The sequence below is a fragment of the Amphiprion ocellaris genome, chromosome 15 (genome assembly GCF_022539595.1).
Source record: "Amphiprion ocellaris isolate individual 3 ecotype Okinawa chromosome 15, ASM2253959v1, whole genome shotgun sequence".
Lineage (NCBI taxonomy): Eukaryota > Metazoa > Chordata > Actinopteri > Pomacentridae > Amphiprion > Amphiprion ocellaris.
In genome coordinates this window covers 12,940,733-12,967,000 of record NC_072780.1, presented here as the reverse complement: position 1 = coordinate 12,967,000, position 26,268 = coordinate 12,940,733, and the positions used below count along the sequence as shown (strand labels likewise).

The following is a 26,268-nucleotide window of genomic DNA, read 5'->3' as shown; positions in this document are numbered from 1 at the left end:
CATGCCACAACTCTTACAGTTTATCTGAAGGAAATCTTTGCTATACGTTCAGCGTAGATAAGTCCCCCTTTATCTGTCTCTGTAACATTTATTGTTGCCAAACATTCAGCATTGCGCCATGTACCCTTTGGTTTCTCTGTGAGTGTTGCTCTCTGTGTATGCGATCTGTCATTTTGCTGATTGGCTTTGGAAACACTGTAACCAGCAGCAGTCTCCTTTGGTGAGGGTCGCCATATTTGCTGTTGTTATCACTGTGTTTATGGGAGCTAGCCGCAGCGCATTGGCGTTCATATATGACAGTCAAAAGGGCCATAAACGCGGGGACAGAGGCTGAAGTTTATGGTTGCCTCTCTCTGCCATAGTCGGGCCTTGCCTTGCGCATCCTTTACTGCGCGCTGGAATTCCGTCCCTAATTACGGGACATCCTCCCCGTTGCCGCAGCAACGCGGCCATAAAAGCTGTCTGAGAGTCTGGAGCATTTGTACAATTGGAGTGCAGTGCAATAAACCGTCTGAGACCCAAGGTTATTAACTGTGTTACCAAGGAGGCGACAGCAACGACAGGGAGCGGACGGAGAGGTAAAGCCTCTGCTCGCTGGCTGCATCGACTGCATTTCAGAAGCTTTTCCCCCTCGTGTGGTTTATCCAGCTCGTATCAGTTTAGTGGCAATGGCTGCACACTGGATTTGAGTGTCTTACCACCGGGCGGCGCTATTGGGACCAATGTCATGGCCTTGGATCTTTCGGTCTCTCAAGCCCACTTCAAATACACGCAGGTAAAAGTTGTCAACAAAGCCTGGAGATTGAATGGTTTGCTCAGGGGGGTGGGGGTGGGGGGAAATTAGCTTGTGTAGCTCAACTGTCAGTCTCTTCTCTTGCATGCAAATCTCGCTAGATTGTGATGGGAGCCGTTTTGAGAAATGTTTCAACATTTTTCTGTGGTGCCCCGGGCCGTGCGGTCCTGAAAGTCTTCCCGGGGGCCCTAATAAGGCAACACATCTGTGCCAAGACTTCATGCTGCATGTGCTATTCATTTTGCTGAGCTAGAGCTTTTTAATGGTTCGAGTATAGCATAGCCGACTTCTACCTGGAGAGATCTGCAGCCCCTTTCAGTCTAACCACAAGTGTTTTGTATTTGGAAAAGCCTCCCTTAATTATTCAAAATGGACAGGGTTAGTGTCTTAACGGTACATCAGTAAGTAGTGGGTGCTGCATGGCAAACAAATGATCTAATTTTGCAGATAGTTTCTCATCCCAGTGCAGCTTATCTTAAAACAGATGGCTTGACTGCTCATTCTTCTTCTTCCTCTTCAAAGAATTCCGCAGAAAACATTTGATGTCCTTCCAAAACACATTATTGTCCGTGCGTGCCAAAGCGATGGTTAGAAAGCTAGATTTGATTGTGATAAAGCAGCAATCTCGTCCCCTCCTTTTTCCCTTCCTGTCACACAGAGCTGCACTAGGAGGCTATTCGGTGTCAGTCCAAGTGGCTATTCTGGACCCTAATGCGTGTGGACCGAGTCTTGTTCTCCTTTGTCTCTCGTGAAAAATAAATGCTTCCGCTGGATGTAATAAAACGCCGCATTATTGTTCATAACTGCACTCGGGACGAACATGATACGACTCAAACGGCCTCTTCGGCCACGATTATATGGGCCTGATCAAAGCTAGTGGTCAGAGTAAACTGTTTTCAGGATATAATAGCCGGGCAGCTGTGAAAATGAAGATTTAATAGCTACAATTAATAACTGTAACACAAAGATATCGATAGGCCCCCGTGCCAGTACAACATCATGAAGTGTGCGGGCCAGAACAATTTAATACGGGCCACACATAATTAATTGATGTATTTGGTTTCCTTACTGGCTCATATGTCCCATAAGGAACAGGCCACTGTGGGGAAAAGCGCACAGACTTTGTAACTATTGCTGCTAGTTTGTCTGTGTTTGGTGGGATAACATTGTTTTGGATCATTTTATGTTTTAGGGGGAAGTTACCAAACGCGCACCAATCCTCGGCGCACGGCCTTTATCTTGAAATATCTGGCTCCACAGAAAATGCTATTTAATCATTAAATTTCTACCACATATCATTTAAATTTTGGAACAGGTTATTGTAATATATTCATATAAACATAAATAACCTTACAACTGACTTCAATCATTTAAGTCATTTGAAATATGCGCGTTCTGAGCAGCTGCGATTGACAAATGTCCACCGTCGGCGCGGTAAAAGTGTAAGCCAGTGCGCATAAATGAGCTGTCAGTGAGAGAGTTTGAAGACCTAAATGGGCTCAATTTATGAATTTCTCCCAAATTTCCCCGTTTCAGTACAACAGGCTGCAAACAAACCCAGGGGGCGAGCGGCCACCTGGGCCTGGTAATGGCAAAGCTGGCCAAGATTAACTTCAACCTGGAGAGAGCAATAGAGTGCACATGGCCAAGGACACGACGAGATGCAAGGAGAGTTTTATTGTGGCCCTTATTGCCTCAAATTGGACCGACAGGATGGCTTGTATGTGGAAGCTTTATGTCTGCGTGACTGTGGCACACTGGGACAATTCCCTCACTGCACCGTGATCAGTATTTGGGCGAATTAACTAGAATTAAACTTGTGTGTTGAGCTAAATTTGGAAATTTTGCAGTATACAGAAAAGTTAGGTAATTACTGCGGTACAGAAGAATTGTGTTTTTTATACTTGTAGTGTTTAAACGAACGCGCATGATAGTATTTTACCTGTGTCTGCTGTGCGTAATGACTACGGATACAAACTCCTCTCCAGATCCCAAATGAGAGAAAAACACAGAAATGCACCCACGAATAGCAGGCTTTCTAACTGTAAATACGTGTATGGAAAAATAATAAACTTGGTCATTGTTAAATGTCAAATATACAATTATTTGTACTCATGAAGAGAGAAGCTGTACATAAATACGCTGTAAGTCTCTGTTTCTCCTCGGGAAGTAACTGCATGTCCCATTAGACGGAGTGTTTCAGGAATTTTGGGTTTAAATGCTTAAATAATTCTGCAAATATTGAATATAGCACATAATTTTAGTTTTCGTTCATGTGTCTTTAACTGCTTTCACTTGTGACAGGGGATTGCCGCTGTTTTACACACAGGCATAGCTTTCCTAATCCGATTAAAATGCGTAATTTATTACCAGCACAAACCCTAAGATTAAAAATACTTACTGCATGTTTGATTTAATACAGTCATTTAGAACAAAACAACCAAATGATGCAACCTTAACTTGATAGTAACTATTTTTCCCTGCGTAAAAATGCTAGCTCAAAGAAAAAAAAATAATAAAAGAAAGGAAAGAAAGCCTTCGATATCACTCCATCTGTAGGCAACAGAATTCTTAACGCATTTGCTTTTAGTGCTGAATAGCTCAGAGTGTCTTCAAGCTAAAGGATGCACTTCATAAAACGGCTTTTTGCCAACTCATTTTGCCAATGGCGAATTTTCCCTACAGTTAAAAAGACTTTATTGCCACTAACTGCATGGCTTTGTTATTTTATGTCTTTGTTGGTGGGTTTCAGCAGCCCTATACTTTTAAACTTGATTTGCCACCTTGAGGCCAAATCCTAATGTAAAGGAGCGCATTAGTGTGTTTGAAACGAAGTGGAGTTAGATTATTTCTGGTTTTATTTTTTCCACTTCCACCACTATGACTTGAGTATTTCTATTTTTAGCAGCTCGGGTTTTTAAAATCTGTTGCTCCTGACTGTGTTGCATCAATTGCTGAGCTTTGTGGTGACATTCTATTTGCATGCTGCTTCCGACATCGTTTGGTTATTTATAGTGCCAAAAACATCCTTCCGATGCTCGTTAAAATCATGCATTTGTGGACTGCTTCCTTTAAAAGTACAAATATGTATTTAAAAAAACTTTGAATCGTGTCGGACCTCGCCCCTGCTGTAAAGGGTGGTGCATTAAGACGAGGTGAGGGAACACACTGATTGCTGTGCTGTCTTCTTTCTCTGCCTCAGCTCCATGATGGATAGCGTTCCGACCGCTACGTAGCCACAGAGTGGGAGGGACTCCCCATCTTCCAGCTTTTCCATTGGTTTTACAGTCCGCTCGGCGAAGAGGGGGGGTGCCTCTAATCATATCCAGCATGTTTTGCACAAGAAATGTCAGCCAGAAAGGGCTATCTTCTCCCTTCGCCAAAATACACCACAATAATGTCATGTTCGGACAGCCCGTCAGGAAACGCGTTTTTGGTGGATTCTCTGATCAGTGGCCGCAGCGAGAGCGGCGGAGGTCACTACACTGGGAGCGCGGTGTGTGTGCCACATAGCACTGCTACAGAAGTGCCTTACGGACTACACAACTATGGATACTTCCCAGGTATGGGTAAGAGGAGCGAGGTGGGTCCTCAAAACATGGTTTCCGCCTCAGGTGCGTACATGTCCAGCATGGAAATGTGGATGGACGCGCAGAGGTCATGTCGAATGGACCAAGAGCACCCGGTAGGTCCCCAGGTCGCGCCCTGCTCGTTCCCGCAGAATATTAAGGAAGAGAGCACCTACTGCCTGTACGAGCAGCCGAAGTGCCCAAAAGCCTCCACCGCAGAAGATCTAACATATTCAAGGTTAACTACAGCCGGCCTGGGGTCGAGTTCTTGTACAGTTACCGATGGCGGCGGCGGGGGCTCAGTGCCTGTGCCGGGCTACTTCCGCTTGTCTCAGACGCACGCACATTCTCATAAACTTTACAACACCAACGGCCCCCAGTCGAACCCTTCCCATTCTCATTTTGGCCTACACCCCACTGCTCCCGCTCGCTTCCACACGCCACCAACTTCGACTTCTGCTCCAGCCACGGCGCAGGAGGGCAGGAACACCGAGGAGCCCGTGTCCTCGGGAACCGCAGACCTGCAGGCTCGTGCTGCGTCGGGGATCGAGGACGCGCGCGACTCTTCGGATGGAGAAGCGTCCTCAGCAGACGAAGCAGAAGACAATGATAAAGAGAGACCAGCGAAGGCCAGTAAAGGTAATTACGCTTCATTTTAAATGTGGTCTTGCACTGTTTTGTTGGCATATAGGTAGACTGACGCTTTTTAATGGCATCTGTCAAGTTTTATTTTACTGGTCAGGCTGCAGTTAGAAGTCAAGACACAGGACAGCAAACATAACACTTCCATACTGTTTCTTGATATAACAAGAAAGATTGTGTTTTCGAATGCATTAAAATCTGTATTATATGCCTAAATGCGTCCGTAATTGTAATGCGTAAAATTAAAAATATGAGCCAGTTACTGCAGAGGAAAGCTTCACTTGGTGTCCAAACCTACAATATAATGTGACATTAAGAACTTAACTTTAAATAAAACAAAAAAATGTGTATTAAATACCAATGGCCTTAGTCAGTGTTTCTCAGCCGCTGCGTAAATATTAGTCCAAAGGCCCACATGTATTAGTGTAGGCCTATTTTTAATTTCTGTGCCGTAATGTTTTTGTAATTTCAATTCATTTATGATACCAAAATAACACTACTTTTTTCCGTGCAACTGATTGAAAATGTTATGTGCAGTGTTATTAAATCTGATACAAGTCTGGTGAGTCTAACAAAGAGACCATACATTACGCACAAGGTACATACAAACAAATACGCGTAAACAGTTAAGCTCCTATTTAACGTTCATAAACAGTATAAAAGCACTGAAAACAAGGTTAATAACAAAATATATGGTGTCCATACGCAGTTGTTTGAAGTGTTTATTAGTTTACAGCAGCTTCTCCAATGCAGGCATTTGTATTACCACAACAGTGTTGCAAAAGTTTATAAGCAAAGCAATGTTTTAGTGTATTCTTATTCATCCTCTGGCTATGCTTGGCTTTTATATATGTACAGGAGTTGATATTGACAAGTAGGCTATAATATAAATACTTACACCTGCTTACTGTTAGCCTACATTTTAGCGTGTCGAAATGTGTAAATACTGCTTATTCTTACTAAATAAGAGCAATTAGCGCAAAGTGTTGCCTGTTACTGTAACGTGTGCGTAAAACAAGCATACATATAAACACCCTTAGATGCTTGCTCTGCTTTTTTGTTTCACACACAACACAGCTCCTCGTGTTGCAGTGCGTAAAACCCTCTATCTGCCATTTTCTTTAGGAGACTCAAAAAGTGAAAACACAGCCAACTGGCTGACAGCAAAAAGCGGCCGAAAGAAACGGTGTCCATACACCAAGCACCAGACACTAGAGCTGGAGAAGGAGTTCCTCTTCAACATGTACCTGACCCGAGAGCGCCGCCTAGAGATCAGTAAAAGCGTCCACCTGACGGACAGACAGGTAAAAATCTGGTTCCAGAACCGCAGGATGAAACTGAAGAAAATGACGCGAGAAAACAGGATCCGGGAGCTCACCGCCAACTACGGATTTTCATGATGAACGAGGTGATTTTACATTGAAACAAATGAAAATAGTCAAAAAAGAAATAAATCAGTGACCCCCACCCCCCCATCCCGCTCCCTTCTCCACCCCTCCCTCGCCACTTTGTCCACACCAAGACTCATTTCGCTGTGGGGTGCAACTTTTTTCCTTCAATTTCCAGACACGCTTAATGTCAATGCATCGTCCTCTGTGAGCTACTGAGACAAGAAAAGGGAAAAAATAATTGAATGTTATTGGTTCTATTTGGTTGTTTTCTGATATTGTGTTTTTGTATTGTTCCTGTCACCTCTGTCGTATGGTTGGATATTGTCGTCAGTGGAGTTAAATCAGTGCAGTTTAAAAATAATGATAATAATAATAATAATAACAATAATAATAATAATAAACCCAGTTGTGCCCTGGAAGGTGGTTGAAATGGTCCACTTTTGCCCCACCGCTGCCCAGTAATCTTATATCTAAATTTAACCAAACTATTATAAATCCAATTTTATTTTAATTGGAATTGCATGGTATGACATTTTAAGATATTATTTTAGCAAATTTAAACCACTCTGGAATATAATGCCCTTATATCACCAAGGGAAAAATAATTCACCCTTTGACCATTAGATGTAGTCAAATCTATGTATGAGCTAAATGTATAAATTGAATCTTTATCACGCTGAGGACGTTTACACGAAAACAAGTGTGTACAAAGTGAAGGAGGAATGTTTCTATTGTATATTTCTGTGTACATATGACATTGTGTTTTTGTGTAATGCTTAATAAATTATCAGCTCGCACTGAAAAGTAGCTGCTTGCATTTTTGTATCTGCTGTGTCTTTTGAGAAGCAATGAGGGTAAAAAATGAAAAGGCTATGTGTGAAATGCAAAGTTCAAAAATAATCAGGGCTCCTTACTCTGGACATTCACTTGTTGTTTTGTGCAGCAGCTGAGAGTGAAATGATTCTATAAGGGGGTAATGTACTGGCCATTGGAAATAATTAAGATATTAGGCTATAAGCCGTCTAGCTGCATGCCCAGCCGGCTATTGTAGAGTTTTATGACTGGCTGGTATATGAGGTTTCTCCCTCTCCTCTAAGAGCTGCTTCAGTCGTGTGAGAGCCTTTCGGACGGAGAGGAGGCCCGGCTCTCAGCTAGAAATCTGAACTGTACTGACTGTGGATAAAACAATGCTTTGTGCTTTAGTCTGGGAATACTGGGATTAACGTTTCGAGGATTGGGTGAGTCCATTCATCATTGTGAATTTGTCCATTTTGCGCCTTGTTGCTGCGGCTTCACTATATAGTGTGTACAATCCAGTCCTCAATGCAGGCGTTTTTTGTTTTTTTGGACACATGATGACGGAAGCCACGACCACGGTGCATTATGAATTGGCTGATTGTGTTTCACTTGAGGCCCGGATCGACTGTCGAGTGGTTTAGGTAGTTTCATGTTGTTGGGGTCCATTTCTAACTCTGCAACATGAAACTGTCTTAATTGCCCCAGTTACATACATCGCAACCAAAAGGAAAGCAAATCGGGGGGGGTGTAAAGATGATGAGATTTGTGCAAAATTGTAGAGAGGCGGTTTTGAAAGCACGTTGCAAACCTTCCTATTGCTTAGAAATCGGGGAGGGGTTGCCTGGCTGGCTGACTGGCTGCTGTGTGTACATTCTAAACCTGTCTCCTGTAGTGTCTCTCTTTGGATTCCTCGCCTCGTTTTTTGCTGGTTAAATAAGCCCGAGGCGGGGAATGTGTGCAGAATATCAACGCGATCAAAGCCGAGCTGCAGTATGCGTCGTGGACTTGGGATTTAAGGGAAAAGCCGTGAGTGTTTTCCATGAGTAGTAGTGACGCAGACACGCCAGACAAGGCCTCGGTTACGACCACTGCAGTGGAGGGGAAGGGGAAGGTGAATGGGGCAACAGCGACCTCCGTGGGCAATGAGACCGGATGCGTCCGCTGCGCAATAGTGGCTCAGACAAAAGGAGGGGAAGGGCTTTATGGCGATATTTAGATCCGCCAGACAGGCTGTTATCTGCAGAGGCAAAAGAAGTGAATAGCCCCTGCGGTAAAGTGGGTGAAAAAAGCACCCTGATTTAGGTTTACAGCCTGAGAGCCATTGGCATAGTGGCGTCTTTTCCTGCTCTGGAGGTGTTTGTCTATTCTAAGTTTTAGTGCACAAAAAGGCGCACAGCCGCTTCTTTCCCTCCTCAGGTTGTTTGATGTCTGTTGGCCAAATAACGTGCAAGTACCAGCGAGGTGATAGCCCGAAACTAGAATGCACATTATAGACACCTTGTGTTTTTTGTTGTTGCGCATGTGTGTGTGTGTTTGTGTGCTCCGCTTTTAAATGCAGTATAGCTGCAGCAGAGAATTCTTGCGTGTTGAATTGCCTGTGGCCTTGCGAGGGTGTTGGCCAAGCTCTTATTTGCTGGTAATAAATAAAACACGCGGCGTGATATATGAAAACTCAAGGTTGCTGCTTTAAAACCTGCTGTGGTGAGCTTATGTTTAGAACCTAATGGACTTTTACGCACGCAGGCACAATTTTTCAATTAAACAAAGTTGCTATGTTTCCCCTCTAATATACATAACCCTCATTTAATTGCTAATCTTCAATTGTATTTTTCTTAGCTTGAGCAATAATTCACGCTATTTTTTTCGGGTAAATATATTTTATCTCATTTATAATTTAGTATTTAAACTCAATACAAATTTATTTTACGCACGTACTTAGCTATATATAATTCCACCATGTTCCCGGGCAGCTTTGTTTTTCTTTGTGTTTTTATTTGACTTAACACATTTAAAATCCAACCTGCAACCACATTCACTGTATTTTGAATGTGCTCGTGTCCTGCTCTTCGCCACTCCCCGCACCATTTAATTTTAAAAGGAGAAAACCACAAACGCCACATTACGCTTATTTTAAGCTCCATTTAAGTGTAACGTTACACCGAAGCTCCGGCTGCAAGCAGGCATTGGAGTTAATTTGTTAATGGCAGTGATGATACCAAACATATAGGCCGATGCCGAAGTGATAACGGCGGTGCAAAAAAAAAAATAAACGAGTTGGAGTTAAGCAGGGACACACCGGGTAACCGTTTTATTTTATTAATTGCAAAAATAACACGTTAAAGAAATATTCAGTAGAGTAGTTGAACTGATTGGATCAGTTCCAAACCAGCAGATCATTTATTTAGCTGCTGGGTTTTTATTTTTTTCAGTATTTAAATTTGTAGCACGCATTAGTTAATAGTATTTACGCAACAACGCAAGTCACTGTTATTTTATTTTATTTACAGCCGTTTGGTTTAAAAGCATAATTATAGCCTGCGTAATAATAGTAATAAAACGTCTGTATTTAACATGTAAGAATTTAAAATACCCCTGCTTCTTTGTTGCATTTGTTAATCTCAATGAAAATTTGTGATTAAAAACTTTTTTTATTCTTCAGAAGTAATTTCACATTGATTGGTTTCTTTTTTACGCACTCACGATATATAATAGGCTGCTGATTTTTAAATAGAAATTGTACATAATATGCTCCTTCTATGTTTTGATTACAGCTATATGTGGAGTATTAGATGTTTGAGAAGTAGTTCCAACGTATATAATATCCTGGCAACTCAGGAAGGATGTTGATGATACAAAAAATGACACTACATAAGCTTTTCCTTGTGTTTATCGTTTTGGAGTCCTACAAACTGCCATGTCGTCCAGCTAAATGCAAAACTAAAAAAATCATAAAATAAAATAAGAAATACCTGTTCACTGTGCTATTAAACCTCCATATGGTTTGGTGTGTGTTAGTTATTTCTGTAAAATTAATTTAATATTTGAAGCTCTTTAAAAGAAAATAAACGGACACTGGAAGATGTCTGACAGCCGTATAAGAAACAAATAATAAAAAAAATAAGAATGGAATTAGTATAGTTGTAATTTATGATCTGGTCCTCGTTTAAATCCTTGAGCAAAAGTTTCTGTGATACACTGGTGTTTAAAATGTGTTTTGGTGAGCAGCAATAGTAGGGTGCTTGCGTGTCGTATAAAAGATCTCGTAAAATAAGGATTCCAAATACATACTGTATCGTTTTGTGTAACCAAGAAGGGCTTGTAACAGCAGTCAAGTGCCAGTAACACTGTGATTTCTTTTCTCTTTTTATTCCAGTCTTTCCAATTTCCCCTCAGAAAGCAGATCTTTCTCATATCTTGATAATTCTTAAAACTCGGGGTTGTTATAGCAGAGCGGGTGAGTATTTAATGACCACAGGGATTGATTTATCCTTTATTGTTCAGCCTTATGATCACGTGCGTCTGCTGCCCAATGGCATGGCAGGATGTCTCCCCATTACTTTCCCACTGTAGTTCTCTGTGGGGCCAAGTTGCTACTTGATTTCTCCACATTGTTATTTTGTGAGGCTGGGTTTACTGCGTGTGTATGTGTGTGTGGTGTGTGCGCGCGTTTTTTACTTTTGCATGTATCCGTTGTATGACTGCGTACATGTGAAAGTCAAATTTTTCTGCCATGTCGACATCTGGAACACTGACGAGTTACTACGTCGATTCCCTCATTCTGCCCGAGAGCGAGGAGCTCTCTGTGCCGAGGTACCCCTCCGGTCCTGGGCTCCAGCACGCCAGGCAGCCCGCCTCCCTCAGCGAGCACAGCGAGCTCGGGACTTGCACCTTCCCGTCCAAACCCCCGGTTTTCGGGCCGTCATGGAGCCACGTCCCGGCTCAGTTCCCGGGCACGGTTTCCTCTGTGTACCATCACCACTACGGGCATCCCCAAGGCCCAGTGGCTGCAGACACAGACGGCCGCTATCAGTCGTGGCTTCTGGAGCCCATGTCCGGTTCGCTGCCCATGACCGGATTACCGACGAGCCATCATTACGGAATCAAACCGGAGGGTTTGGGGACGCGAGCTGACGGCGCGCTGCCCGGATCCCACACGGCGCTGCTGCTCTCCGATTACGCCAACGGCACGGTGGCGACAGCATCACCGGTGGAAAAGGACGAACTGTCCGTCCAGGCGGGGGACATGAGCGGAGAGGGCGAAGAGAAACCTGGCCTGGATCCAAGTAAGTCGCTGCAGAGTCCTTTATGTTTAAACTATTTATACCGCATAAAGCTGTGAGGACTGGGCTGCGTGATGGGGGTGCACGTCCTAACAGATGCCATTCTGAACATGCCATTTCCTTATGGGGGGCTGTTAATGGCCCAGCTCACACTGCTGTATTAGATAACCTTCTGTAAAGTGAGCAGACAGAGAAGGAGGTAGAAAAATCAAGTTTGATTTGAATATAGCTGCTTTTACGCGTGAATTTGAATAGGATTTCCCCCATTTTTTTTGGTTTCTTCCAAATGCTGATTGATGTGTTTTGTTTTTAAAGTCGGTTAGAACCGGGAAGCTCACACACAGTGTCGCACCTTTTCAGATAACCCAGTGTCCAACTGGCTCCACGCGAGTGCCACGAGAAAAAAACGCTGTCCGTACACCAAGCACCAGATCCTGGAGCTGGAGAAAGAGTTCCTCTTTAACACCTACCTGACCAGGGACCGTAGGTATGAGGTGGCGAGGCTGCTAAACCTCACCGAGAGACAGGTTAAAATCTGGTTCCAGAACCGCAGGATGAAGATGAAGAAGTTTAATAAAGACGGCGCACCGAAAGACGAGTGACTGAAGCGTGTAGATTAAGCAGTATTTAGGCTGATAGCGAGCTTTGTGTGTAAAAGCTCTTAACTCTGCTGGACCTTGTTTTTAAACTCCATTGTCTTATTGTTCTATATAACAGCTCTAGGATTATTTGTCTTGTAAAAAAAAGCGCATGTTGGGCTTTTAGTTTGATGCGACTACCTTGATATTGCACAATTTTAACGGTGCCCACTCGTTTTTTTTAAATCTTTTTTTAAAAATGTTGATTTGAATTAATACCTCGTTAAGTGTATCAGTTGGCCTGATTCCTGTGCTTGTTTGTGTATGGATGTTTCTAACTGTGTGTGTTCTGGTTTGTAGCTGTATTTGTTGTGTATCTCAGAGCCACCTGAGCGCATAGTTTGTAAAAAGAAATGTATTAATTTTATTGTTGTTTCTCCCTTACTGCTAGAACTATGACTGATGACCATGAGGTTGAATCTTAACATAGAACCGTAGAAAAAAGAAAAGCATAAAAACAGATAAACAGGCGGTCGCTTTTTGAAGTTTAGGTGCAGAAACCCACAGAAGACACCTTCTTGGAAACTCAAATTAATGTTATAGAAGCTATATTATATGACATGATTGACTACCTAAGCCCTTCAACTACCTACAATAACCTTTTTCGATGGCGGATTATAGTAGTTTCATTTTGTTTATTTGTTTTCTTGCTTGCATTACTGAACTGTGTCTGACTGAATTTCAGGGAGTAACATTTTCAAAGAGCGTAATGTTTGTTAGTGAGAGGACATAAAATATAAAAAACACTGTAGGCTACTCATTGAATACCTCGCGGTCTGCTGGCCGTCTGACTTTTTTTGGTTCACAAATGTAATTTGTACTTTATTTATTAAATAAAACAAATTATATCTGCGAATGCGAGCAAATTACATCCTTATTTCATCTTGACCTCAACTTATGTTCCTTAATAATGCTTTGATTCGCTAATTCTTGGCGCACCAAGTCGTTGCTGCACTGCAAAAACACCACACACACACATACACACAAAAATACAGACAACAAATATAAGTGATATTTGTAGAATATAGCGCAAATTTGCAACGTTTTGAAATTATTTTTCGGCAGTTGCAATTGAATTTGCAGCACACACTCCAACTAAAATGTACACATCCATAGGTGAATATTAGTGTGTGTGTGTGTGTGTGTGTGTTTGTGTGTGTGAGAGAGTGTGTGTGTATCTGGATTGGGGACAGAGCTGCGTCTTGGCAGAGGATGTTGTTAGCTGTATACAGCCATAAAAGACAATTACCGCTATAACCTTTTATGGGGTGCAAAGCGCTGCGAGGCGAGAGGACACAAAACAAAAAAAAGACATCGAGGGCTTCGACAGCTGAAGCCCAAAATAATGCAGCCGATGGGTTTGTGTTCAGCCCAGATATGACAAGGCCGCTCAACCCTAAAGCTCGGTCATTAGCGCACGGAGGAACCGATTTGTAGCAACAACAGGAATTATAAATATTTATTGATAAATACTCAAAACACCTCGGTGGTTTAGAATTTTGCTTCAAACAACATGCAACCCCAAATTGGAGAAGACGTCCAGGTCTAGTTTAAGAAATATGGCCGACTGGTTCAAGTCTATTCACGCTGGAGAAACTATTTGCCACAAAGACACAGAAAAATGCAAGAGGCAGGAAATCCAATGTGAGCTCGCTGCAGAGCTGCAAAGTCTCCAGATCGATCAAAGACAGCCATGACTAGTTCAGGAGCAGCGGGTTATTTAGTTGCCCTTAAGGACTGCACAGAAACGAATAGATTATTGTACTTAAGCCGGACTTTAGTCTAACTAGAGTGCTGTTGTGACGCGTTAGGGGACGCAGATGGACCCAAACTTCAAAGACTCGACCAGAGACAGTGCAATAAAACGCCTGGTCTGCTATACTGTCTGGCATTCCAGTTTTAATGGCTTTATGGCCGTCCAGACACAATTAGGCCGTTTCCAGAATGGCACCCATTTGCTTTTTCTCCTCTTTCTGTGTGACTGGGATCTGGACAAAAGGCCGAGCGGAAATGATCAGCTTTATTGGATTCTCCCCGACGGGGACGCGCAGGACTCACGGTCATTTGGAGCGATCCTTTGTTTCTACCTGGGAACCTTCCGCCCTCTGCTCCTTTGCTGAGCCAGTCCTAAAGGAAAAGGAGCAATAAAGTCAGCAGCTAGTTTCAAACACAGTAGTGGGTCCTGTGCGTACACCAAAATACATCTGGACGAGTCTGGTACGACTCCAGAGCTTTGTGCAAAATTACAACAGAAAAAAAACCCACTACATCCAAGGTTACATCTCTGATCCATTTCTCTTACTTTTGTCTTGTGTACCCTCTCGGATTGCAGCAGAAAACAAAAATGTCTGCGCAGTGCTGCGTCCCCACCCTGCAATCCCCACCAGCCACCAGAGGATGGCGACACTGTTCCACAACAATCCTCCTGCTGCTATTAACACTCCTCCCTAATGAACCTGCACTGGGCAACAAACTGTAGTAACATTTTAGGAGTCCAGGAAAAATAATTTTTGCACCTTTTTACAGTCTCAGTGCAGAAGTTGCTTCCTCAACCTGCTGCTCTGCAGGGAAGAATGAAACAAGCGGCGCACTGTGGCTACTGGATGACTGCTCACCTTCCAGTAGTCGCTGTGCTGGCTGCTCTCCTTTATAAGATGTTTTTATGCGGTTTTTGAAGATGAATAAACTTAAATTATTTTGTTTAACTGCAGGGTTATTAAGGCCATGAGAAAATCTGGAGCATTACAGTGATTTTAATGTCCCATCAAACCTATATTTCCAGGGAATAATTTAAAAATTACAAGTTACAATAAATACAAGCACAATACACGAAATCAGTGATAATAGTCCTGATGTAAAATTAGCAATAATACTAATAAAAATGCTAATAGTACTATTATTATTATTATTATTATTATTATTATTATTATTATTATTATTATTATTATTATTATTATTATTATTATTATTAATGTTATAGTTACACGAATAGTTATACTAAATATAGTAATAGTAATACTTAAGTAACAATTGTAAAATTGCTAATAATTATAACAGTAGTAATATTCACAATATTCATAATTTTTAATGCAGTTCTGACCGTTTGATTCATGTGTTTTTCTTGTTATTGTTTTTGTTGTTGTTCTTGCAAACCATCTATTTATTGCCCATTTAAGGAACAATTAGGCATCACTGTTATGCCAGCACATAATTTATGGCATTATTATAATTCTTGGTCGCTGGTGCAAGTTTTAAAACTTTATTTATATAAAAATATGTGCGTAAAAATAATTTCTCAGCTCAATAATCTGTTTTATAGTACACAAATGTTCAAATGTATTAGGAAACACGGTGGGTGATCTAATGGGTATTTTTTTAATCTAGTGATATTAATACAACATATGTATCCTCAAAATATGTTTTTATTTTTTAAACACGACTTCTAGTCTCTAAGACGTGTTTATAAAAGCAAAAACAAACAAAAAAAAAACACTTTCCTGTGGAATGGCTCGATTTGTTGGAATGTGATTACAGCTTTTTACAACCTATTATCAATTCTTACTGTGCATTAGCCTGTTCTGTGTGAATGCACAATTGTGCATTCCAAGAATGAAGGCCTACATAAAAATAATTTAAAAAAAAAAAAAAAAGGCTTTTATGTGATTATTTGCAGGCTAAAGCTATGGTTAGAAAAGTGACCTTAAATTCCATAAACTACCTCTAGATCATTGGGATCGTGTGAATTTCTCTCATGTGTGTTTATACGTGTGAATGTGTTTATGTGTGTGAAGTGTTAATCCCACTCTGCAGTCCTGCGCCGTAATGAAAGCCACGTCTGCGCTGATTGGACGAGAGCGAGCGGGCCGGAGTCACATGGGTGAGTTCTTTGGTCCAGAGTGAAAATGGGGTTTGGTGTAAATCTAGGGTGTATTGCTGTCATATATCACGCTACCTCGTAAAAACGACACTGAGGATTCTGGGCCAACAAATCAGAGAGAAAAAATATGAGTTCTTATTATGTGGATGGTCTTCTTAGCAAATCTACGGCGGGTGGTTCCCCGTTCCCAAATGCAGATCGAGCGTCCTGCAGCATTGGACCCGGTGGAAACAGCCATGGCTCCTCTCGGACTGCAGCGGCCGTCGCGTTTGCATCGTCCCTCTCTGGAGTTTACGGCGTCAACAATGTGGTGTACCAAAGCCACCCTGTGTTCACCTCGGGCTACGGCCAGCGGCAGGACGCACACACTCTGCACCGCAGCCCGTTTGACCAGAGCCGCCTGTTCGGCGACAGCTGCTGTCATCCGGTGCCGGCGCCCCTCACCTCGCCGCCGGACAAACAGCACCGGCTGTACCCCTGGATGCGAGCATCAGGTATGCGCTGTTTGAAAGCCCTCGGGTCAATGCTTTTACAAAACATTGTGATACTTACACTGGCCGTTAGTGGTTCAATTAATTTCGTGAAGCCATTGGTGTTGCATGGAAAGAATCGTAAAACTTTTATTGCGCAACTAATGAGTTCTGCAGCCATAAATTCATTTGGCCAGCGCTTCTGTGTGTTCAGTACGCAGAGACCTTGCCGCTGGGGGTTTTCTCTGCACTCCTATTACTCTTACAGCCTCTTCTCCCCTTTGTGGTTGTAAAAAATACCGGCCTGTTGTGTAAATCAGCTCCCTTGCACTCTGCAGTTCCTTTCTAATTGGGTCTGCACTGCAGAGGCTTTGCTATTTTCCTGAAGCTGGGATCAATATGCGCCACTCCTGCCGATTATACAAAGAAGTCAGGTGGAATTAGAATGCAGTGAAATTGGAATTTAGTTATATTTTTTTGAAGGAGAAGGTGTGGGGGCTGTAATCTAATTACTTATGGCTCCTTCGGTGTGCAGAACATGGCTGGCTTTTAATTTGAGAGGCATGCAGAGTATCAAAGGAGGCATGAGCCAAACACCCCAGCAGGACTACTTTAAACTGATGCAGAGAAGGTTTTTTTTAAATGGGAGGGAGTGTGTGTGTGGGCAGGGGGTAATGTAAAAATATGAGACCCAATTAACTGGCAATTACAAATAAATTAATGGCGCCTTAGATGTTTTCTGCTGCAGGTTTTTATTGTCAATACCAGCTTCAACAACATTTTAATTAATGCTTCATGCAGTGTTTTATTTCACGCATGCAGACAGGTATTAAGTTATACACAGTTCTCGACTTCCGCAGAGCCAAATCGAAAGCGGGGGCGGCAGACCTACTCCCGGTACCAGACCCTGGAGCTGGAGAAGGAGTTCCACTTCAACCGGTACCTGACCCGCAGGAGGAGGGTGGAGATCTCCCACGCCCTGTGCCTCACCGAGAGACAGATCAAAATCTGGTTTCAGAACCGCAGGATGAAGTGGAAGAAAGACCACAAGGACGAATCGGAGTCGAATCCCGGAGAAAAGCCCGGCGATGCTCCGGTGGTGTCCGAGGCCGAGGAGCCCGAAACTGGAGACAGTCGGAGCGCGGAGTCAGAAACGGCTGCAAAGTAACGAAAGAGACGGACAGAGAATTAAAAAGAAAGAAAAAACAGTATGTTTGGGATACGTCTTTTCCTCACATACCACTCTTGTGTTCTACTTTCTGGCTGATTAACTGAATGACAGCTGGAAAGCAGAATTTGAAAGCAGACTTCAAATCTGCTTTTAATATTTAAACCCCAAAATGTGTTTTTAAAAGGCTCCTATGAAAGAGCGGTGTTAACTACCTATCTAAACTAGCCTGTATTTTTATATATGCATCATGTAATGATTGTACTACTGGGTCAACATTCCTTTAACGAAACACTACCTAATAGTTACCTTCTGTTATTTAAATACTGACACAAGAAATTAAAGCTGAAATTGATTGAAAATGTCTGGAAAAAAACCCTATTTTCCCCATGGAAGAAATACAACTTTGTGCGCAAATGTGCCTTAGTATGGGTCGACTGATTCAAATTCAACGTGTAGTTGCTTTGATAAAATTACTGATATGGGTGCTATAATTCAGTTATCCCTCTTTTATTTCTGTTATTATTTTAGAGAAGCATTTAGCTTTTCTGCATCCCAGGATTGACGGAAATATCTCTTCAGTTCTTATGTAACCTACCTCAGATTCCCAGAACGTCAACCTGCTTATGACAGTGTAAACAGGAATACACTAATGTAAATGTTTAGCTGTGTACTGTAAAATACTGGCATAAGAAGCCTCCAATTGCAGGCTCTAAATTTCATACGTGTTCGTGAATACATAAGGGTGATAAACGCATGCACTGTAACTTGGAAACATTTCAGTATCACATTCTTTTGTCAGTGTAAAATGAGAAGGTTATTCTAATCCACAGTGTGCAAATAATGTGATATATTTAGCTTCGGTGCCCTCGTTTCTGATGTGAAGTAAGCAACATAAAACAATCTGTAAATGCGCACATAATCATTCAATAAAAATAGCCTTTTATCTGTCTGTTTTTATTCAACATTTGCTCGCTTAATATTGTGTAACTGTATTTTACGCACCGGTTGAGTAACAATTTCTTGCTCCCAGTCACCAGTTATGACCAGGATTTGGCTGCATGTGATGAGATGTGTTACAGTCCATTATAAGGGTTAGGTAAACAGCGAAGTTGGGGAATGTGAGCTATGAGGATGCGAGATGGGACAGGCTGCAGATGAAGGGAAATTACTGTTGAACTCTGCGTTCCCTCTTCACTCGGTAAGATGGCGCCTGACGGTGACCTGCCCCCTTCCTTCTCTGTCTCTCTCTCCCCCCTCCATCCTCCTCCTCCTCTTCCCCATCTCTCCCTCCAGCACTGGGTCATAAATCCGTTGTTGTTTATGAAAATTTACAACATGGCAATACAACTTTATGACTCGCCTCGGCCTCCCATTGGCTACAGGCTCGTCACGTGGTGGGGAGCCGTGAACATGAACTTTTTTATATATAATTTCCAATAGCGGAATAGAGCAGCCTTTCATTTAACGGTGTTGGGCTTCCACACGGGGTGTTTCCACCAGCGGCGACCTTTTGTACAGTTTTATACCTCTCCTATCTGCCTTGTTTTTTTTTTTGTGTGTGTGGAGTTTCTCTTCTTCTTCTTGGTCAGACAGAATCTACTCGACGCGCAAGGAGCTTACAGAGAAAGATGACTGGATCATTCGGGTGCCCTGCTGCGCGCTTGGCACATTTTTGGCAAGATGAGTGTAAGGACACCCGGCGCGTCACTGACCCCCCGTGAGACCCTGCTTCCGTCCGGGGACTCAGCTGGAGACTTTTCTCCGTCACTGGCCGTCTGCACCTGCCCACTTCCTCCCCTCACCTCCTGTGTTTACATGCAGAAGCCTCCACAAGGTAAGACAGCTGAAGCTTGTCAGTCCATCGCATGTGCGCTCTTTTACGCAGCTACTTAACCAAATAACAAAATGTCAGTATTCAAACTCTGCGGCTCATTTGGTTTAAATATCGTGTGAAGGAGCTGGTTTCATCTTACAGTTTATATTATTAGGCTTTCTCTGACAGATTGTACGTGGTGAATGTGATCAATTTCAAACAGTGAAGCTGTTAGTTCGTGTGAGCCGGTTTATATTTTGTGGTGATATTCGTGTTTTTACGCGCCGCATTGACTTTCTGTGTTTGTTGTTTCATTTGAATGTGTATGGAGTTTCGGCTGCGAAATTCATTGGGTGGATGGTGGCCAAAGGGTGGGCTCTCTGACGCCCTCCTGTGGAGGCTTTGGGTCGTTATTGTGGCTGCAGCTCTGCTTGTTCTGCTGCAAAAGCCTGCGTGCAGGCTTGGAATCAGACAGGTCGACCTCTGTGTGCTTCTGCATTTCTGTTTTATGTTCCCGGCTTCACATTGTACATTCAGGCTCCGACATCATGCATATTGTCTAAAACGGGAATTATCAGTAATCAAAACAAAACGAAGGACTGAATGACCTTTAACTGACGCACAGGACTGTCCTTGTCGAAGGAGTCTAATAATTCTGAAGATTTTTGTTCGAAAGCAGTATATTCATCCTGTGGTTGCATATCGATGTTTTTCACAGCTTTGCAGAAAGTGAAATTAGGGAATTTAATATGCTGACTTGTGATTAATTTCGTGCAGTGCATTGTTAGTTGATCAAATGGCTAGGAAGAGATATAAAATCCAAAGCATGCACACGTTACTTTTGCATTACATTAGCTGGAAATAAAGTGAATAAATATGTATTAAATGCATGGTAATTTCGAATATATTTACGTAGAGCCTGGAATTTAGACTACAGCATTTAATTTTCCGTTTTTATTTCTGTCGAATTCACATAGAGCCATGTAGATCACAAGTAAGTAATTATGTGATTATTAAAGCGTTTTATTTGTATGCTCAAAGACTAACGAGTGCTAGTGTGTGGGAGAGTGTCTGCAGAGTGCACTGCCCTCCTTTTCTCCCTGCACCAGTGACCAGCCTCCCCCCACCCTCCCTCCCCTTCTTCCCAACTCGACACGTCCAACACCAGTGCGCACTCACTCCTTTCCTCTCCTTTCTTTTGGTCTGTATTTAGTTCCTGGGTGTGTCCCCAGCTCAACTCGGAGAAACAATTTTCGTGGGAACTTTGTTGCCATTGGCCAACCATAAATCAGCTGTTGGAGCATGACTGTTTAGCCAACACACACACTCCGCGTAGGTCTCTTCTTACTGAGGGCCCACGGGGTGTGTGTGAGCCCGGTATTCACCCTGACTAACACCGTGCCTTCTGGGGGTTTGTTACCGCAAAGGGCACATACCTGGGACGGAATAAATAATGTATCGCAATGTTCTTGTCAGTAACGCAGGAATGGGCTTGTGCTGGGTGGGAACGGGCTGTTCGGGGGGAAAAGGGCATGTGGAGGAAACCGGAATACAAGTCAGTGCCTTGGAGAGGGCTTCGAAGGTGCCATAAAAATTCCACAAGGAGAAAACCAAACGGAGAGCGCCGGACGCTGCCTTTATTTAGGCATCACGTCTGTGTCGGGCTTTGTGCAGAGCTCCTGTTTTTCTGATTTCATTTATGTGGAATTGTTGGTAGCTGATGAACATTTTGTCATAGATGCACCGATTCGGTTACAGTACTGCGCAAAGCTGGGCCGAGTCTGTCGTTGGTTATAAAAGCAGATATGGTTTCTTGACTAAAATAGCAACTTCCAACAGCTAAGTTATTGATAAAATAACCTTTTTCTCCTACTTTTTTGGGGCTTCGATGCTTCGTAAACGACGAATTATGGAATCCAGCTGCAATATCACATATCTATTTTTAATATTTTAAAAGTGAAAAAGAATTAACAAAAAATCACAACGATGCTACTCTTTTGTCATACTAAATAGAGAAAGCATTTGAAAAATTCAAATAATATGTTGTGTGTTACTAAGTTTGTAAAAAAAGTGAAATATTGATTGAATATTGTACATTTTTAACCATTTCAGAAATATCGGCTTCATTTGCAAGCAGAAATTGCTTCCAATTTCCCCCTTTTCCAATAATTTCTCATTTTAGTTTTTGTCTTTCTTGTTTCTTTGCAATTCCAAAGTGACATCAAAGCTCGGGGAGCTGCATATAAAAAAGAATTGAAATGTAATTATCGAGCTTGTGCTGATATCTTCCAAACAGACAAAATACTGGAGCTGCAGCTTGGTAAGATTGACTGTTAAAAAGTCAATATGACAGAGGGGTCGCCGTTAAATAAGAGCGAAATAACTTCGGGTTGAGCGTAAAAGGCTTGTATCAGCTGTCATCTGAACGCCTGTTGTTTTGCATCGTTAAATTTTAACATGCTTTTAAACGATATTTGTGTGTTCGTAGAACGCCTATATTGATGGTTATTAATTTTTCAAAGTGGCATAAAAGAACGGCCTTGAGCTGAGCAGTCTCTGTGGCATTACTCGGTAATGTGATGTTTAGCTTTTATCTTTTCCCCCCGAAACATTTATTCATTAGTCTTTTTTCACATGAGGTCGTTCAGTTATTTTATGATTATAAGAAAAAGTGTGGAGAGAGAGAGAGAAAAACCACGCAGCCCTGCTTTGAATGGGCTTTTATTCTATTAACTGCACAGACTATTTACACCCATCGCCCATCATAACATGCATAACAGATTCTGATCGAATTATTTCTGTACACTATCATCGCAGAGATTGCACTCTCAGCATGTCACTTGTTGTATTGTTTAGGAGCCCGTTGGTTTTTTGCCGCAATGGTCGTTAACCTCTGAATGACCCCGTGTGGAGCCCACGCCTCAGAAAGCTCCGCAGACAGGCAGTGAGGCAGTTGAGCCAGAGGATGGCGCACCACGACAATCCAAAACACCCAAACCCTGGCTCGGAGTCTTACCTCGCCAAGAGCGCATGGTGGCGCGCACCCTTCCCATCCCACCCAGTATTTCCTGTGTGCACGAGTTTACCTCTGGAGGTCACCAAGCAGGATTTACGACTGGTCAACAAAAGCACGTGATTCTACGCCGTACCCCATATTTGGGTGCCTACGTAAGAGAGAATCAAGTCCATGTCCCACTCATTTCCATAATTCATCATAAATTGTGCAAGGGTGCTATAGGACGCGCTAAACCATAAGAGCCACAAATCAAGAACACAGGTTTATGCTATTTTACCTCTTAAAATAAACAAACAACAACAACAAAACCTACAACAGGCAAACGGTGGAACTGTCAACAAATGAGCTCCTATTTTGTGAACTCATTCTGCGGTCGCTATCCCAATGGCGCGGACTTCCAGTTACATAATTATGGAGACCATAGTACGGCAAACGAAGAATACAGAGACTCAACAGCCATGCATTCCAGCAGGTACGGCTATGGCTACAACGGGATGGACCTAACAGTCGGTCGGACCGGCACCGGACACTTTGTGGGCAGCGAGCGGACGCCGGGCTACTCCCCGAGTCACTCAGCGGCGACGACACCCTCGGTGGAGCCTGTCAGGTACAACCAGTCTGCCAGCAGCACCGGGAACTCGTCTCTATCGCCTCCACCTGACCCTCTACCGTGCTCCTCGGTGGCCAGCTCGTCCCCGGTGCCCGAGACGCAATCTCAACACAGAGCCGTGAAGAACTCCATAACGACCCCGTGCTCAACCCCGTGCTCGAGCTCGAACGGAGGCACGCTGCTGCTCAGTCGGGACTGTGTGTCCAAAGCTTCCCCCCTCGAGGAAGAGAAGCCTGCGGGAAGCGCACCGACAACTCCACAAAATGTCAGCGACTCAGCACAGCCTCAGATATATCCATGGATGAGAAAACTCCACATAAGTCATGGTAAACTGCTTTGTTTAATGGTCTACTATTGATTTTGTGATCTTGCAGAGAGACCTGAGCGCTGTATTGTTGTTTGGTGAGAGTCACCTGGTAGCTTATTAAGGGACTTTTTTTTGTAACTACAAGTAAAGCAGACAAGATTTTGACCATTTTGCTTTAAAGCACAATTAAATGTAGTTTCCAAAACGTGGCAAGTGGCTCCATATGCGCCTCTCACCTGTTTGGTATATTTTTGGTCAGCTGGACTACCAGCATTGACCAGGTACGGCATAATTTAGCAACAAAAAAAGTTAAACTCATTTAAAATAGATTCCATATATACAAAATATGTATATTTTGGGCCTATTGTGCTGAAATCCCTATGTAAATTTGGAGATTTATTAATTGATTTACGATATTATTAAATATTTGCTGAATGCAGTAGAAAAGATGTGCATCTCACGTTGCTGTGGTGTTTAAAACACCGAATATTATCAGGCAGACTCTGCAAAAATTGCAAGAAATGTAGTTTAGAAAAGTTGGTGCACTAATTCCATTTTCCATCTACTCTGTGTGGTGTGTTTCCACCTGTATTTTTCTGCACAAGATTTGTCTGGACCCGAGGGGAAGAGAGCCAGAACTGCATACACTCGGTACCAGACCCTGGAGCTGGAGAAGGAGTTCCACTTCAACCGGTACCTGACCCGCAGGCGGAGGATCGAGATCGCCCATGCCCTCTGCCTCTCCGAGAGACAGATCAAAATCTGGTTTCAGAACCGCAGGATGAAGTGGAAGAAGGACAACAAGCTGAAAAGCATGAGCATGGCGGCTGCAGGCGGAGGAGCCTACAGGCCTTGATATCAAGCTGATAACGAGCACTACAAAAATAAAGATTGTCATAACTTCTCCTATTCCAAATGATTTAAAAAAAGAAAGAAAGCGCAGAGACTCGTCAACGGGCTGTGAACGGGACAGAGGAGCCCACCTGTCAGCCTTCTGTTTGTCCGACAACAGCCCTATTATATTCCCTAATATTATTTCCTTTCTTATTCCCACCGTGGTAATGCTTATGTGCGTAAAAAATACATTCTGTACAGTTCTGTCTAGATTTAGAGGAAAAAGAAACACATGGAAATAAATGTTTGTTTAAATTATTTCTTGTTCAGACGAAAAAATAATAATAATAAAACGTCCAAGCTTGAAATGCTACCTGCAAACCGCAAATAAATCCAGTTAAAAATCTGTGTGATGGACTCACAGCTTCATAAATAGAGGGTTGAGGTTGATTTGTGTTTCGTTTTCTATATGTATGTACTGTATATGTATGTATTTATTTGTTTGATGTATTGTACCAACTTGTCAGATAACTTGCTTCCAAAAGTAGAGCCAGCAGAGTGCGTATCCGCTTTGTGTGGTTATTGTATGCGTTGTGAACACATGTATGGACAGAGGTGCCGACTTCACCGTTGTATGTACAGTAGCTGTGCCTTGTATCTTTGTTTTTCTTTTCTTTTCTTTCTTTTTTTTTGCAGGAGCTGCTGTTTGCATTGTTCACCTGAGCGCAACATGTTAGTTTAAAAAAAAAAAGAAAAAGACGTCTTTTTGTCCCATGTTTTCTGTAGCTGTTTTTGATGTGGAGGCTCCCACAGTAACATTTCATCGCCTATGTGTATAACTCCATCGTGATAAGCTTTTTGTAAATGTTTTTCAAAGACTGGAAGTTAAAATATACTATAATATTAATGATAATGCTGACCATGATGACGATGATGGCCGTAATAATAAACTTTCTACTGGAACGGCAACATAAGTGAGTTTTTTGTGAAATATTTACGCGCATTTTTTTTTTTTAATGAGCTTGCTGTTTGGCTGGAAAGTCTTCAAGTCACTTGTGTGAACTGTGACAAATCTGGAAAAGTTCCCTCCAGTTAAACCTCTTTGAATTCAACAGGTCCCCTTAAATGAAAGCTTCTAGTTTTTTACTCACCTTGCTGTGGCGCTGGGGGCTTTGTGGGGGTCCTTGGTCACTAAACAGGCTTCAGGGGCCGGACGTCCCCTTTGCGCACGGGGCTCCCGAGCTATTCCCGGGGAATTGGCTCGACTTTTCAAGCTGTAAACTTTATTAGGGCCGATTCTGGCTCTCTGACATTTGGGTGCTAAATGAATGGGGGTTTTGTCTATGAATTAGATCGTAAAAATCATCCGAAGAGCGGCCAGATAGGCTCACTGGCCATAAACGGTCACGTGGTAGCCATTAAAGTAAGTTTTATGGTTTTGGGGAGTTGACAGTATATTGCACATAACATATAATCGCACTGACGGCGAGGCTTCGTCTGACTCTCTCTTTGCAGGCTGTAAGTGTTACTTGACCGGTACAGACCATCTCTGTTGCTCAGTCTCCCTCAGTGTGGACCGGACGCTCTCCAGGATGAGGACCACGTCTCTGGGTAAGTTTCTCCAGACTAGCCGGTTGCCTGAGAATAGCCAGCCTGTGTTAAACAGCCATATTATTGTATTCACTCCCTCTATCCGTCCCTATTAGTCCATTACACTAATTTGTCAGTTGTGGAGTGCTGAATACTGGTCTCGGCAGATGTTGCGCAGGGTTGGGTCCGGCTCATGGCTATTTAATTGCTTCCTTCCCCGTGTAACTTGTTTCCCTCCATCTGTGGTGTAACTCATAATCCATTTTTACATGTTGGATAATTATCTCTGTGTCCATTTCCACCCCCACAAACTTCGAGTTGTCGTTTTATTGCATTGGAGAATTCACAGACCGTGCGAGCCAGAAAGTTTCCAAGTAGGCTCGGCGGAGTGTGTAGATTTCCTTGATAAAGTTAAGCGCTAATGTGGGCCTACAGATTTGCAGCTAGTCCCGTTTGATTCGATTCTGTA

At 42.7% G+C, this 26,268-nt stretch overlaps 5 protein-coding genes and 1 long non-coding RNA gene across 10 annotated transcripts in view; 5 read left to right on the top strand and 1 right to left on the bottom strand.

Moving 5' to 3' along the window:
• LOC111570272 (homeobox protein Hox-A7) overlaps nt 1–18,572 on the top strand; it is a 26,265-nt gene extending 7,693 nt beyond the window's left edge. Inside the window, exons 1-4 of one of the 4 annotated variants that reach the window (XM_055017799.1) lie at nt 252–775; nt 15,903–15,988; nt 16,148–16,482; nt 17,303–18,572. In XM_055017799.1, coding sequence (XP_054873774.1) covers nt 723–775; nt 15,903–15,988; nt 16,148–16,482; nt 17,303–17,626 — 798 coding nt within the window. In that variant the 5' untranslated portion in view covers nt 252–722 and the 3' untranslated portion in view covers nt 17,627–18,572. Of the gene's footprint in view, nt 1–251; nt 776–7,504; nt 7,634–15,902; nt 15,989–16,147; nt 16,483–17,302 lie in introns of those variants that run through there. The other 3 variants (XM_055017800.1, XM_035949419.2, XM_035949418.2) reach the window with 3 other exon arrangements.
• On the top strand, nt 3,990–7,212 carry LOC111570267 (homeobox protein Hox-A10). Its single transcript, XM_023272927.3, has 2 exons — nt 3,990–5,001; nt 6,130–7,212. The coding sequence occupies exons 1-2, from the start codon at nt 4,140–4,142 to the stop codon at nt 6,402–6,404; spliced, it is 1,137 nt and encodes a 378-aa protein (XP_023128695.1). The 5' UTR covers nt 3,990–4,139; the 3' UTR covers nt 6,405–7,212.
• hoxa9a (homeobox A9a) lies at nt 7,882–12,967 on the top strand. Its single transcript, XM_023272932.3, has 2 exons — nt 7,882–11,476; nt 11,834–12,967. Exons 1-2 carry the CDS (start codon nt 10,924–10,926, stop codon nt 12,073–12,075), a joined length of 795 nt encoding a protein of 264 aa, XP_023128700.1. The 5' UTR covers nt 7,882–10,923; the 3' UTR covers nt 12,076–12,967.
• LOC129350660 (uncharacterized) lies at nt 17,192–26,268 on the bottom strand. Of its 2 annotated transcripts, none has more exons than XR_008604133.1 (2): nt 25,361–26,268; nt 17,192–17,615 (listed from the first exon to the last, which is right to left on the bottom strand). It is a non-coding gene; the product is annotated as an uncharacterized LOC129350660 (long non-coding RNA). The 2 variants fall into 2 exon arrangements; XR_008604132.1 differs by lacking the exon at nt 25,361–26,268 and adding an exon at nt 18,632–19,185.
• The window catches only part of hoxa3a (homeobox A3a), a 30,891-nt gene continuing 23,819 nt past the window's right edge, over nt 19,197–26,268 (top strand). Inside the window, exons 1-2 of the mRNA XM_035949412.2 lie at nt 19,197–19,463; nt 25,725–25,820. The gene's annotated coding sequence lies outside the window, so the exon portion shown is untranslated. The remainder of the gene's footprint in view (nt 19,464–25,724; nt 25,821–26,268) is intronic.
• hoxa5a (homeobox A5a) lies at nt 20,561–24,312 on the top strand. Its single transcript, XM_023272950.3, has 2 exons — nt 20,561–23,394; nt 23,981–24,312. The coding sequence occupies exons 1-2, from the start codon at nt 22,800–22,802 to the stop codon at nt 24,229–24,231; spliced, it is 846 nt and encodes a 281-aa protein (XP_023128718.1). The 5' UTR covers nt 20,561–22,799; the 3' UTR covers nt 24,232–24,312.